Source organism: Lithobates pipiens, unplaced genomic scaffold (genome assembly GCF_037356315.1).
Source record: "Lithobates pipiens isolate NorthernLeopardFrog02 unplaced genomic scaffold, aLitPip1_a1.2 Scaffold_8, whole genome shotgun sequence".
NCBI lineage: Eukaryota > Metazoa > Chordata > Amphibia > Anura > Ranidae > Lithobates > Lithobates pipiens.
Window position 1 is genome coordinate 661,491,624 of NW_027507903.1, and position 16,161 is coordinate 661,507,784.

Consider the following 16,161-nt stretch of genomic DNA (forward strand, 5'->3'; position numbering starts at 1 on the left):
ACTATAAAGTTTTACATTGTGTTTTGTTTTGTTTTATTTTGTTGTGTTTTGTTTCCTGATCAGTCACTATAAAGTGTTACATTGTGTTTTGTTTTCTCATCAGTCACTATAAAGTGTTACATTGTGTTTTGTTTTCTCATCAGTCACTATAAAGTGTTACATTGTCTTTTGTTTCCTCATCAGTCACTATAAAGTGTTACATTGTGTTGTTTTATTTTATTTTGTTGTGTTTTGTTTTCTCATGAGTCACTATAAAGTGTTACATTGTGTTTTGTTTTGTTTTATTTTATTTTGTTGTGTTTTGTTTTCTCATCTGTCACTATAAAGTGTTACATTGTGTTTTGTTTCTGTATCAGTCACTATAAAGTGTTACATTGTGTTGTTTTATTTTATTTTGTTGTGTTTTGTTTCCTGATCAGTCACTATAAAGTGTTACATTGTGTTTTGTTTTCTCATCAGTCACTATAAAGTGTTACATTGTGTTTTGTTTTCTCATCAGTCACTATAAAGTGTTACATTGTCTTTTGTTTCCTCATCAGTCACTATAAAGTGTTACATTGTGTTGTTTTATTTTATTTTGTTGTGTTTTGTTTTCTCATGAGTCACTATAAAGTGTTACATTGTGTTTTGTTTTGTTTTATTTTATTTTGTTGTGTTTTGTTTTCTCATCTGTCACTATAAAGTGTTACATTGTGTTTTGTTTCTGTATCAGTCACTATAAAGTGTTACATTGTGTTGTTTTATTTTATTTTGTTGTGTTTTGTTTCCTGATCAGTCACTATAAAGTGTTACATTGTGTTGTGTTTTATTTTGTTGTCTTTTGTTTCCTCATGAGTCACTATAAAGTGTTACATTGTGTTGTTTTATTTTATTTTGTTGTGTTTTGTTTCCTGATCAGTCACTATAAAGTGTTACATTGTGTTGTTTTATTTTATTTTGTTGTGTTTTGTTTCCTGATCAGTCACTATAAAGTGTTACATTGTGTTGTGTTTGTTGCACAGATGTTGCTGTCTGGGAGTTCTGTAGATGTGGTCTCCTCCACATTGTGGGATGGCAGTCACTGTGTGGAGATGAGGAGGGGGGTATTAATGACGAGCGGTGGGGATTTCCTGCACGATGATCCCGTCTCTGTACATTGTGACACTCCCGGGATTTATTTGTAACGCTGACAGGTCCTCTTTGTGTCGGCTCCATACAACAGATGGATATTCCACGTCCTTCTTCTTCTCTCTTCGTGTTTCTATTTTCCTCAGCCGACGCCTAATCTAACCCGGACTTCCACCGCCAGAATCCTGACCCCAGACCAAAACTCCACTCCCCCCTCCCCCTCCGCCCCTCCGATAAACACGCCGCAGAGTTAACCCCCCGGTGACCGCCCAGCAGCGTCATTCCAGAATAATAAGAGGGAATATAACCGTCACACCGACGTCTTTTCCCTGCGACCGATCGGTGCAATCGTCCTGATATTCCGTCCTGGAAGACGTTATTCGAGGCGGAGCGCCTCCATCTTTATCCCCCCCCCACCTCCTCCTTCCTCCAAATCTCCGACCACAACTCTCCGTTGGGTGGGGCGTGTCACGAAACCACACCGACGCTCCGAGTCTCCGGGGCTGCAGGTAACAATAACAAGACAGGACCTCCCAGACTCCGGATCGCAGGTAATAATAACACAGCTCTGCATAGCAACCAATCAGCTTCCAGCTTTTATTATCAAAGTTTAACGATCAACAGATAGTCAGTTACTTAACCACTTGCTTACGGGGCACTTAACCCCCCCTCCCCCCCCCCTTTCTGCCCAGATAAATTTTCAGCTTTCAGCGCTGACGCACTTTGAATGACAATTACGCGGTCATACTACACTGTACGAAAATGTAATTCTTATCTTTTTTCTTCCCACAAATGGAATTTTCTTTTGAATTTTGGCACCTCAGATGTTTTGGAACTACATTTCCCATGATGCTCATCCACTCTGCAGTGTAGTTGAGCATCATGGGAAATGTAGTTCCAAAACATCTGGGGGGCCAAGGTTCGCCGTCACTGGTCTATACCCTCACTGGCCACTTTATTAGGTACACCTGTTCAATTGCTTGGTAACAGAAAGGGCTAATCAGCCAATCACACGGCAGCAACTCAATGCGTTTAGGCATCTAGACGTTGTGAAGACGACTTGCTGAAGTTCAAACCGAGCATCAGCATGGGGTAGAAAGGGGATTGAAGTGACTTTGAACGTGGCATGGGTTGTCGGTGGCAGACGGGCCGGTCTGAGTATTTCTGGGATTTTCACACACGACCATCACTAGGGGTTTACAGAGAATGGTGGGGAAAAAAAAAAAGAAAATATCCAGTGAGCGGCAGATTGTGTGGAGGAAAATGCCTTGTTGATGTCAGAGGTCAGAGGAGAATGGGCAGACTGGTTCCAGATGATAGAAAGGCAATAGTAACTCAAATAACCACTCCTTACACCCAAGGTATGCAGAATATCATCTCTGAACACATCCAACCTTAAAGCAGATGGGCTACAGCAGCAGAAGACCACACCGGGTGTCACTCCTGTCAGCTAAGAACAGGAAACTGAGGCTACAATCGGCACAGGATCACCAAAATTGGACAAGAGAAGCCTAGGAAAATCATTGCCTGGTCTGATGAGTCTGGATTTCAGCTGCAATATTCAGATGGTGGGGTCAGAATTTGGCGCATGGATTCACCCTGCCTTGTATCACCGGTTCAGGCTGGTGGTGGTGGTGGTGTAATGGTGTGGGGGGAGGATATTTTCTTGGCACACGTTGGGCCCCTTAGTACCAATTGAGCCAGAGGCGGCTCTCAAATTAGGTGGTCGCCTTAGGCCTCGCCCCCCCCCCCCCCCGCAGGGGCCTCACAAGTTGCGGCCGTCTAATTTGCCCATACCGCAAGCTCCATTATTCACCCGGACCGCCTTGCATTCTTGACCCGAAGTCCTGGCGAATTAGATTCCTGCGGCTTGTGTGGGGTGTCTCCGTTCCTGCACATCGCAAGCTCCACTCCACTCCGCTGTGCATTGCAGCCGGGATCTCTCCCCAGCTGCCTGACACACAGTGCACTGTGGAGTGGAGCAAACTGAACCCACCCCTCCCCTCCACACAGTAGAGGAGGAGGGAACGAGTCACAGCATTCACCGAGAGCCTTGCTGGTCTGAAGTCTGTGTAATCTTAACATTAGCCATGGAGGGGAGGGGGCATAAAGAAGAGGGTGAGGGAGGGGGGGCAAGCAGAGTGAACTTGGAGCTATTTGGGGGAGAGGATATCCATCCATCCCCCCATACCATCCCAGCTCCATCCACCCCACCCCAATCCCTTCTCCATCCATCCCCCTGATCCAATCCCAGCTCCATCCATCCCCAGCTCCATCCACCCCACCCCAATCCCATCCCGACTCCATCCCCCGATCCAATCCCAGCTCCATACATCCCCCGATCCAATCCCAGCTCCATCCATGCCCCCATACCATCCCAGCTCCATCCACCCCACCCCGATTCCATCCCGGCTCCATCCATCCCACCCCAATCCCATCCCGGGTCCATCCACCCCACCCCAATCCCATTCTGGCTCCACCCATCCCCCTATACCATACTTGCTCCATCCACCCCACTCCAATCTCAACCCGGCTCCATCCATCCCATCACGGTGCCATCCATCCCCCCCGATCCAGTCCCAGCTCCATCCATCTCCCGTAATATCCCAGCTCATCCACCCCACCCCAATCCCATCCCGGTTCCATACACCCCCGATCCAATCCAATTTCCATCCCATCCTCCCATGCCATCCCAGCTCCATCCACCCCATCCCATCCCAGCTCCATCCACCCACCCCAATCCCATCTCCATCCATTCCCCGATCTCATCCCGGCTCCATACATTCCCCTGATCCCATCCCAGCTCCATGCATCCCCCCCAATCCCATCTCTGCTCCCTCCATCCCCCAATCCCATCTCGGCTCCCTCCATCCCCCCGATCCTCTCCCAGCTCCATCTACCACCCCGATCCCATCCTAGCTCTATCCATCCCCCATTACCATTCTGGCTCCATCCACCCACCCCAATCCCATCTCCATCCATTCCCCCCGATCGCATCCCCCCCAATCCCATCTCTGCTCCCTCCATCCCCCCAATCCCATCCTGGCTCCCTCCATCCCCCCCAATCCCATCCTGGCTCCCTCCATCGCCCCGATCCACTCCCGGCTCCATCTACCACCCCGATCCCATCCTAGCTCTATCCATCCCCCATTACCATTCTGGCTCCATCCATTCTCCCCATCCCATTCCAGCTCTATCCCCCCCAATCTCATCCCTGCTCCATCCATTGTGACAGGTTAAGGAGGGAGAGCCACACCAGCACACTAGCCTGCTAGCTAAGCCTGCTAAGCCTAGCTAAGCCTGCTAAGTGCAGGGGGGTGACACCATGTTCTACCGCACCAGGTGACACCAACCTTAGTGGCGCCACTGTGTTCTGGGGGGACTTTAGGACTTGTGCTACAAGGGGGCTTGGATATGAAATCCACCCCCCCAGCACATATCTTCTCCCCTCCCAAAGGCCCCCTAGCACATATCCTCCCCACAATCAAACAGATGCTGTCTGCCACAAACGGGTTGGCATGCATTTGATGGGCACAGTGGCTGCATTTGATGGGCACAGTGGCTGCATTTAATGGACACAGTGGCTGCACTTGATGGGCACAGTGGCTGCACTTGATGGGCACAGTGGCCGCAGTTGAGGGCACAGTGGCTACATTTGAGGGCACAGTGGCTGTATTTGATGGGCACAGTGGCTGCGTTTGATGGACACAGTGGCTGCACTTGATGGGCACAGTGGCTGCATTTGATGGGCACAGTGGCTGCATTTGATGGGCACAGTGGCTGCATTTGATGGGCACAGTGGCTGCATTTGATGGGCACAGTGGCTGCACTTGATGGGCACAGTGGCTGCATTTGAGGACACAGTGGCTGCGTTTGATGGGCACAGTGGCTGTGTTTGATGGGCACAGTGGCTGTATTTGATGGGCACAGTGGCTGTATTTGATGTTTCTTTTTTTGTTGTTGAATTTTTCAGTTTGTTTGCACCCCTCCCCCCCCCAAGAATTGTGAGCACCAGACACCACTGATCTCTTGTATCATGTCTGAAGCCTCTGACCATCTCCTGTATCACGTCTGCAGTCTCTGATCATCTCCTGTAGTATGTCTGCAGTCTCTGATCATCTCCTGTATCATGTCTGCAGTCTCTGATCATCTCCTGTATCATGTCTGCAGTCTCTGAGCATCTCCTGTACTATGTCTGCAGTTTCTGATCATCTCCTGTATCATGTCTGCAGTCTCTGATCATCTCCTGTATCATGTCTGCAGTCTCTGATCATCTCCTGTATCATGTCTGCAGTCTCTGATCATCTCCTGTATTATGTCTGCAGTCTCTGATCATCTCCTGTACTATGTCTGCAGTCTCTGATCATCTCCTGTACTATGTCTGCAGTCTCTGATCATCTCCTGTACTATGTCTGCAGTCTCTGATCATCTCCTGTATCATGTCTGCAGTCTCTGATCATCTCTTGTACTATGTCTGCAGTCTCTGATCATCTCCTGTATCATGTCTGCAGTCTCTGATCATCTCCTGTACCATGTCTGCAGTCTCTGATCATCTCCTGTATCATGTCTGCAGTCTCTGATCATCTCCTGTACTATGGCTGCAGTCTCTGATCATCTCCTGTATCATGTCTGCAGTCTCTGATCATCTCCTGTAGTATGTCTGCAGTCTCTGATCATCTCCTGTATCATGTCTGCAGTCTCTGATCATCTCTTGCATCATGTCTGCGACTCTCTCAGTCTGCGGAAGGAGCTCCAGAGCCTCCTCCACATTAGAGTTTGCAATTTAAATGCAAGTTGGAACTCTGTGATGTAAAGGGGAATGCAGTGGACTCTGATATAAAGGTAATCTTTGGTCATCAGAGCTCCCCCCTCACTTACATTAGAGTTCCCCTTTACACTAAAGTCTGCAGGTTGCCCCTTAGATCATGATCCGCAGCATTCCCCTTTATATCAGAGTTCCCTTACACTGCAAGGGGGGATCCTGCAGACTCTGATATATGGGGGATCTCTGTGCTGGCTGGGTTATATTAACCTGACCTTCATGTCAAAGGAAATATATGTGTGTTCTATATAATATATATATATGTAATATATATATTTGATTAAAGAAGAATTGATTAGAGAAAATTCTATAAACAGTGAATTCATAGTTCATAGAATTTAAAACTCTTAACATATACAATTTATACAGTTCATTTTTATCGCTTGAATTATTTTTCCCATTATGGATGTGAATGGGGCTTCATATCTCAGATTTGCCTAAGGCCTCGCAAAGCCTAGAGCCGCCGCTGAATTGAGCATGGTTTAATCATCACATCCTACCTGTGTATTGTTGGTGACCATGTCCATCCCTTTATGTCTACAGTGCCCCCATCTTCTGATGGCTCCTTCCAGTAGGATAATGCACCATGTCACAAACCTCCAATCATCTCACCACTGGACAACGAGGTCCCTGTCCTCCAATCATCTCACCACTGGACAATGAGGTCCCTGTCCTCCAATCATCTCACCACTGGACAATGAGGTCCCTGTCCTCCAATCATCTCACCACTGGACAACGAGGTCCCTGTCCTCCAATCATCTGACCACTGGACAATGAGGTCACTGTCCTCCAATCATCTCACCACTGGACAATGTGGTCCCTGTCCTCCAATCATCTCACCACTGGACAATGAGGTCACTGTCCTCCAATCATCTCATCACTGGACAATGAGGCCACTGTCCTCCAGTCATCTCACCACTGGACAATGAGGTCCCTGTCCTCCAATCATCTCACCACTGGACAATAAGGTCACTGTCCTCCAATCATCTCACCACTGGACAATGAGGTCACTGTCCTCCAATCATCTCACCACTGGACAATGAGGTCACTGTCCTCCAATCATCTCACCACTGGACAATGAGGTCACTGTGCTCCAATCATCTCACCACTGGACAATGAGGTCACTGTCCTCCAATCATCTCACCACTGGACAATGTGGTCCCTGTCCTCCAATCATCTCACCACTGGACAATGAGGTCACTGTCCTCCAATCATCTCATCACTGGACAATGAGGCCACTGTCCTCCAGTCATCTCACCACTGGACAATGAGGTCACTGTCCTCCAATCATCTCACCACTGGACAATGAGGTCCCTGTCCTCCAATCATCTCACCACTGGACAATGAGGTCACTGTCCTCCAATCATCTCACCACTGGACAATGAGGTCACTGTCCTCCAATCATCTCACCAATGGACAATGAGGTCACTGTCCTCCAATCATCTCACCAATGGACAATGAGGTCCCTGCCCTCCAATCATCTCACCACTGGATAATGAGGTCCCTGTCCTCCAATCATCTGACCACTGGACAATGAGGTCCCTGCCCTCCAATCATCTCACCACTGGACAATGAGGTCCCTGTCCTCCAATCATCTCACCACTGGACAATGAGGTCCCTGTCCTCCAATCATCTCATCACTGGACAATGAGACCACTGTCCTCCAGTCATCTCACCACTGGACAATGAGGTCCCTGTCCTCCAATCATCTCACCACTGGACAATGAGGTCACTGTCCTCCAATCATCTCACCACTGGACAATGAGGTCCCTGTCCTCCAATCATCTCACCACTGGACAATGAGGTCACTGTCCTCCAATCATCTCACCACTGGACAATGAGGTCACTGTCCTCCAATCATCTCACCACTGGATAATGAGGTCCCTGTCCTCCAATCATCTCACCACTGGACAATGAGGTCCTTGTCCTCCAATCATCTCACCACTGGACAATGAGGTCACTGTTCTCCAATCATCTCACCACTGGACAACAAGGTCACTGTCCAATGGCCTCCACATCTCACCACATCTCATCCAACAGAGCACCCTTGGGGTGTGGTGGAAGGGAAGATTGGTATCATGGATGTGCAGCCGACAAATTCTGCAGCAACTTCCATCAGGTCACTATGGAGCAAAATCTTTGAGGAACGTTTCCAACACCTTGTTGGATCTATGCCACCAAGAATGAAGGCAAAAAGGGGGTCCAACCCAATACTAGCAAGGTGGACCTAAGTGACCAGTGAGTGTGTATACAGTACTTTTATTATTATTATTTACGATTTATATAGCGCCAACAGTTTACACCGTGCTTTACAATGTATGGGGGGGGGCACAATTACAGTACAGTTCAATACAAAGGTACGGGAGGGCCCGGCTTGTAGAGCTTACAATGATGGCATAATAACTCCTCTTACTACTTTATATGGCACCTCCTAGTACCCCATGAAGCTCCCTACAATGCTGTATGGTATATATACTGTGCTGGGTGCCACTTATAGGTGGGAATAACCACTCTTTTTTTTTTTTTTCTTTTACAGACAGCCTATTGCTTGATGACCCAGCATGTCTTCCAAAGGTAATATCCATCCCACCATTTGTGTGTCCCCTCCTGACACTGAATGTACAGACCCACATGGCATCACCCACTACACATACACTCCAATGACACCATAAAATATGCACCCCTCCCGGTGAGGTAAAAAAATATACAAACCTCTCCCCCCAATGATATCACACTACCTACACCACAATGACATCACACATCACATGTAACTTGATGACATCACGCCATGCACCGCCAATGAGTCTTATATTAACCCCTTGCTTACCGGGCACCTAAACCCCCCCTCCTGCCCAGACCAACTTTCAGCTTCTAGCGCTGTCATTGTTTGAACCGCAATTGCGCAGTCATACAAAGCTGTACACATATGACATCCCCCCCCCCCCCCCCCCACAAATAGAGCTTTATTTTGGTGGTATTTGATCACCTCTGGGGTTTTTTTTTTTTTTGTTAAAAAAATTTAAAATAGAGCATTTGTTTTTTTTAAATACAAAACAGTTTTAAATTTTGTTAATAAATGTAACAAACAGGTCGATTTTCTCCTTCATTGATGTACGCTGATGGGGCTGCACTGATGGGAACTGATAGGCTGCTCTGATAGGCACCGATGGGCTGCATTGATGAGCACCGATAAGGCGGCACTGATTGGCACTAATAGGCGGCACTGGTGGGCACTGTGGTGGCACTGATGGGCACTGATAGGTGGCATTGGTGGGCACTGAGAGGTGGCACTGATGGGTGGCACTGATGGGAGGTCCCCTGAAGGGCATTGATAGGTGGCACTGAATGGCACTAATAGGTTGCAGTGATAGGTGGCACTGATAGCTGGCAGTAATGGGCACTGATAGGTGGCAGTAATGGGCACTGATAGGTGGCAGTAATGGGCACTGATGGGTGGTAGACAGTGATGGTCAATAATCGGCACTGGTAGGTGACACTGATAGGCAGCACTACTAGGTGGCACTGATAAGACACTGATTAGCACCACTGGTGGGCATTGATAGGTGGCACTCATGGGCATTGATAGGTGGCACTGATTGTTGGCACTGTTATGCACTGGTGGGCACTTATAGGTGGCATTGGTGGGCACTGAGAGGTGGCACTGATGAGCAGCCCCCTGAAGGGCATTGATAGGTGGCACTAATAGCTGGCAGTGATGGGCACTGATGGGTAGTAGACAGTGATGGGCAATGATTGGCACTGGTAGGTGACACTGATAGGCAGCACTGCTAGGTGGCACTGATAAGACACTGATTGGCACCACTGGTGGGCATTCATATGTGGTACTGATTGTTGGCACTGTTATGCACTGGTGGGCACTGATTCGTTGGCACTGTGGGCACTGGCAGATGGCACTGGCAGGCGGTACTGGTTGGCACAGATGAAGCGGCTTCGCTTCTTCCTCTTTCGGACTGATGTCCCTTGCACAGAAGCCGGTGATCAGCTTTCATTTAAAAAAAAAAATGATTACAGATCTTCTGTTTACATCACGTGATCAGCTGTCATTGGCTGACAGCTGATCATGTGGTAAGGGTCCGGAGTCTCATTGACTCAGTGATCACAGCATGTGCCAAGGGGAGGACATCTATTGATGGCCTCCCAGCAAAATAGGCCATCATTCTGCTATTGCGTGGATCTGAAGGAGTTAAATACCTGCCCCATGACATCACATAGTAGACTTCCAATGATGAAATTTGATATACACTGTATTGCCAAAAGTATTGGGACACCTGCCTTTACACACACACATGAACTTTAATGACATCCCAGTCTTAGTCCATAGGGTTCAATATTGAGTTGGCCCACCCTTTGCAGCTATAACAGCTTCAACTCTTCTGGGAAGGCCGTCCACAAGGTTTAGGAGGGTGTCTATGGGAATGTTTGACCATTCTTCCAGAAGAGCATTTGTGTTGGATGAGAAGACCTGGCTCGCAATCTTTGCTTTAATTCATCCCAATGTTTTTGCAGGCCAGTCAAGTTCCTCCACCCCAAACTTGCTCATCCATGTGTTTATGGACCTTGCTTTGTGGACTGGTGCGCAGTTGTGTTGGAACAGGAAGCTCTTTGGTGCCTCTTCTGAGGGAGCCCCTTTGGTGACTCTTCTGTGGGGGATCCATTGGTCCCTCTTGGTGTTGGACGAGAAGGCCTGGCTCACAGTCTCCGCTCTAATTCATCCCAAAGGTTTTTCTTATGGGTTGAGGTGCAGGCCAGTCAAGTTCCTCCACCAAAAACTCGCTCATCCAATTCTTTATGGACCTTGCTTTGTACACTGGTCCAAATCATTTGGTGGAGGGGGGGTTATGGTGTGGGGGTTGTCTTTCAGGGGTTGGGCTTGGCTCCTTAGTTCCAGTGAAGGGAACTCTTAACGCATCAGCATAGCAAGACATTTTGGACAATTTCATGCTCCCAATGTTGTGGGAACAGTTTGGGGGATGGCCCCTTCCTGTTCCAAAATGACTGCGCACCAGTGCACAAAGCAAGGTCCATAAAGACATGGATGAGCGAGTTTGGGGTGGAGGAACTTGACTGGCTTGACCTCAATCCCATAGAACATCCTTGGTATGAATTAGAGCAGGGACTGCTAGCCAGGTCTTTGAAGTTCTCGTCCTGCATCAGTGCCTGACCTCACAAATGCTCTTCTGGAAGAATGGTCTAACATTCCCATAGACACTCCTAAACCTTGTGGATGGCCTTCCCAGAAGAGTTGAAGCTGTTATAGCTGCAAAGGGCCAACTCAATATTGAACCCTACGGGCTAAGACTGGGATGCCATTAAAGTTTATGTGCGTGTAAAGGCAGGTGTCCCAGTACATTTGGAAATATAGTGTATTACATACCTCCCCCATGACATATCAGATTGAGTCAGATATTACATACTTGCCCCATGACATCACATAATAGACTTCCATTGATGCAGTTTGATATATGCATTTCCAATTATTACACATACATAACAACGACATCACAATGAGAACTTCAATACAGCATTCTATGTTTTATGGAAAACCCAACACAAAAAAAAACAAGAAAAAGATTGAAGCCCTGTCGCCCCAAAAAATCCATAACAGACCCTTATCAGAGCATGCAGACTGTCTGGCCAGGAAAGGGGAGGGGACAAAAATCACATGCCGCCAACATGGGGGGGGGGGGGTGTGGTAGGGGGGTACCATGCCAGGGAGGGACCAAAGCACCTTGTCTCTATGTTGATGAGGACAAGGACCTCTTTCCCACAACCCTGGGTGGTGATTGTGGGGGTCTGGGGGCAATCCTCACCAATCACAGTGTATACGAAACCCAACAACCTGCCAAAAGAGAAAAATCCAGATGACCAATGGACAAATTTGATCCTGTAACTAACTGGTGATGAATTACATCTCCAGGACTGCATCGTATTTATGCCCATGGTCAATGATGTCAGAGCTATCCAAGGATTCCAGGCCAGCAAATGAATGGGACCAGGTGACATCACAAGGATGTAGCAATCATTGACAGGTAGCTGTTTGGACATTCGTTAGGACAGCCAAAGTGTGGTGCAGACTTTGAGATCATCCCTACTATCCATCCCTCTAAGTTTTCAGTTGGGCAGTAATTGAATAGGGAGCCTTTTGTTGACTAGTCTGTGGGGGGCCCTTTGGTGACCCGTCAGTGTGGAATTCTTTGGAAACCCTTTTGTGGAAGCCTTTGGTGACTTCTTTGGGAGGCCCCTTGGTGACTCTTCTGTGAAAGACCTTTTGGTGACTCGTCTGTGGAGATCTTTAGCAACTTTTCTCAGGGGACCCCTTTAGTGACTCTTCCGAATGTTGCCCTTTGGTGACTCTTTTGTGGAAGATCCATTGGTCACTCTTTATGGGGGACCTTTGGTGATTCTTCTGTGGGAGGCCCTTTGGGGACTCTCCTGTAGGGGCCCCTTTGGTGACTCTTCTGTGTCGGGCACTTTTCTCAGTCTTCTCTTGGGGGCACTTTGCTGAGCCTATTGGGGGGGGGGCCTTGGTGACCCTTCTGCGGGGAATCCTTTATAAACTTTTTTATTGGTGGCCTTTGGTGACTCTTCTTTGAGAGGCCTCTTGGGGACTCTTCTGTGGGCGACCATCTGGTGATTCTTTTGTCGAAGACTTTAGCAACTTTTCTGTGGGGAGCCCTTTGGTGACTTTTCTGTGGGAGGCCCTTTGATGATTCTTCACTTTTCTGAGTCCTCTCTGGGGGGGTGCACTTTGCTGAGTTTTCTGTGGTGGGCCCTTTGGTGATCCTTCTGTGTGGAATTATTTGGAAACTCTTTCGTGGGGGGGCCTTTGTTGACTCTTCGTTGGGAGTCCCTTTGCTGATACTTTGTGGGAGACCATTTGGTGACTCTTCTGTGGAGGCCTTTAGGGACTTTTCTGAGGGGAGCCCTTTGGCAACTCTTCTGAGGGGAGCTCTTTGGTGACTGTTTTGTGGGGGATACATTGGTCACTCTTCTGTGGGAGGTATTTAGTGATTCTTCTGTGGAAGGCTCCATTGTGACTGTTCTTTGGGATGCCCCCTGGTGACTTTTCTATGAGAGACTATTTGCTGACTCTCCTGTTGAAGCCTTTAGCGACCTTTCTGAGGGGAGCTCTTTGGTGTCTCTTCTGAGGGAGCCCCTTTGGTGACTCTTCTGTGGGGGATCCATTGGTCCCTCTTCTGTTGGGGGGCTTTGGTGTTTCTTCTGTGGGAGGCCCTTTGGTGACTCTTTTGTGGGAGATCTTTCGGTAAATCTTCTGTTTGAGGTCCTTTGGTGACTCTTCTGTGGAGGCCTTTTATGATTCTTCTGAAGGAAGGATTCATTGATCACTCTTCCATGGGGGCCCTATGGTGACTTTTCTGTGGGTGGCCCTTCGGTGACTGCCCTGGGGGCCCTTTGGTTACTTTCCTGTTGGGGAACTTTGATGACTCTTCTGTGGGAGAGTCTTTGGTGACCCTTCTGTGGAGGACTTTGATAACTCTTTCTAAGCGAGCACTTTATTAATAAAGACTGTTTCTTTGAAAAGCTAATTTATTATTTTGTCTCTTTCTATCATTTCCTGGGGCTGTCATGATAAAAAAAAACACACATGCTTTTCAGCTCTTTGTGGAAGAGGTTTTCTTTACTTCCTAATGAGCATTTTCAGAAGGAGTAACAGCAATGTTGGCCTCTATGTGACTCGAGTAGGTCAGGAGAAGCAGATCCAAAAGCCAAATCTTGCTCAGAGACAGCCATTAAGCTTCTCAAGTTTCACACAGAGCCACGAATAATGGGCAGAACTGGACAAGAAGTCAGTGACCGGAGGTACTTGGATGGAGCCCAGATGAAATGTGGCGGGGGTTATATTGAGAGTCCAGATTTCACTTTAGATCCACGTCAACCAAAACAATAGGCTCAATAGGGGAGTCCTTTGGTGACTCTTCCGTGGGGGCCCATTGCTGACTCTTCTGTCAGGGCCTTTGGTGACTCTTCTGTGGGGGCCCATTGCTGACTCTTCAGTCAGGGCCTTTGGTGACTATTCTGTAAAGGGCTCCTAAGGGACTATCCTGGAGGGCTCCTTTGGTAATTATTCTGTAGGGGGCCCCTTTAGTAACTCCCCTGTAGAGGGCTCTTTGGTGAATGTTCTGTAGGGGGGCCCTTTGGTGACTCTTCTGTGGGAGGATGGGCTTGATGACTCTTCTGTGGGGGGCCTTTGGTGACCCTTGGTGACTCTTCTGTGGGAGGATGGGCTTGATGACTCTTCTGTGTGGGCCTTTGGTGATTCCTTTGTAGAGGGCCTTTGTGGACTCATCTGTGGGGGGCCCTTTGGAAACGCCTCTGTGGGGGAGCTGTTGGTGACTTTTCTGTAGAAGAACCTTTGGTACTCAACAGTAGGGGGCCCGTTGGTGACTCTATTGTGCAGGGCCCTTTGATTACTCTTCTGATGGGGTTCCTTTGGTGACTCTTCTGTGGGGTACACATTGGTGACTCTTCTGTGTGGGAGGGGCCTTTGATGACTCTTCTGTGGTGCCTTTGGTGACCCTTGATGATTTTTCTGTGTGGGGCTTTGGTGACTCTTCTGTAGAGGGCCTTTTGTGACTTTTCTGTGGGGGCCTTTGGTGACCCTTGGTGACTTTTCTGTGTGGGCCTCTTCTGTTGAGGGTGTTTGGTTACTCTTCTGTGGGAGCCATTGGTGAATCCTCTGTGGAAGGCCTTTATTATTCTTCTGTGGCCCACAGAAGGGGCCCACAACACAATAGGCGTCAGGGACCCACAACACAATAGGCGTCGGAGACCCACAACACAATAGGCTCAATTCAGTAAGCTAACACCAAGACACAGAAACTTATTTTCACAAAAGTGACAGTTATTTTCAGCCAATGAGATTGGAAATCATAGTCACATGGCTAAAATAAAGATACTTAATTTTGGAATAAAGCTTTGTGAATTAAACTTAATGGATGGCAGTTCCGGTAATACTATTGTCACATAATGTGCCTAAATAGATCTCTGTAGTAAAAGTTGAGATCCTTCCAGGACTGGCACACGGGCCACCTTCTCAGAGTCATCCGAGTGACAGCTAACCTCCCCCCCCATTATCATTCAATAAACACACCCCTAGTAACATCACATGACAAATCACATGATATAACAGATATTAGTCAGAAAATGCAGCACCACTTACTCTCCCAATGATGTAATATAACCAAGACACCCCAGTGACATCACACTCTAAAATACATAATATTGACATCACAATGATGTCACATATAATGACCCCCTGTGACATCACATTATAAACGCACCCCAATGACAACACATCATATACACACCTTGATAGAATTGACCGTATGATACCCCAGATGATACTATATATATGATACCCATACGATACCCCATGAACTGACTATATCTCTCCTTATTGCAGGTCCAGACATTGAGGTATCTAAACCCCTCCAGGATGACCCCCCCCAGTTACAATGTCATCGCCCCATTTGCTCCTCCAGATTCCTATCCACCAACTGCACCCAGTCCAGAGATAATGGGCATACAGTCGGGTCTAGAGCTTCTACTCCAGGTAACTTGACTACCAACTAATTCTTACCACCAGTATCACCCTTTATCTAACCATTGATGACCTTTCTCCACCCTCCTGTGTTTGTCTACCCATACTACCCCGTACTGCCTGTTACCTTCTGATAATAAGTCCACCAGTCTGTCACCAATGGGAGGATCCCTAAACATTGGACATGAGGTGACCATTCACCAGTCTGTCATTGTTGGGAAGGTCCCTAAATGTTGGACATGGGGTGATCATTCATCAGTCTGTCCCTGTTGGGAAGGTCCCCAAATATTGGACACAGGGTGACCATTCACAAGCATATCCTCGTTGGGAAGATCCTTAATTACTGAACATAGGGTGACAATTCACCAGTCTGTCATTGTTGGGAAGATCCCTACATTTTTTTGGACATAGGGTGTTCATTCACCTCTCTGTCATTGATAGAAAGTTCCTTAAATGTTGGACATGTGGTGACCATTCACAAGCATATCATCATTGGGAAGATCCTTAAATATTGAACATAGGATCACAATTCACCAGTCTGTCATTGTTAGGAAGGTCCCCAAATATTGGATATGGTGTGACCATTCACCAGTCAGTCATTGTTGGGAAGATCCTTAAATTTTGGACATAGGGTGTTCACTTACCTGTC

At 47.7% G+C, this 16,161-nt stretch overlaps 1 protein-coding gene across 1 annotated transcript in view; it reads left to right on the plus strand.

Moving 5' to 3' along the window:
* The first annotated feature begins 1,113 nt into the window (after window positions 1-1,113).
* Window positions 1,114-16,161, plus strand: part of LOC143961826 (phospholipid scramblase 3-like) — a 38,028-nt gene continuing 22,980 nt past the window's right edge. Inside the window, exons 1-3 of the mRNA XM_077471160.1 lie at window positions 1,114-1,658; window positions 8,466-8,503; window positions 15,375-15,524. Of these exons, the coding sequence (XP_077327286.1) occupies window positions 15,408-15,524 (117 nt within the window). The 5' untranslated portion in view covers window positions 1,114-1,658; window positions 8,466-8,503; window positions 15,375-15,407. The remainder of the gene's footprint in view (window positions 1,659-8,465; window positions 8,504-15,374; window positions 15,525-16,161) is intronic.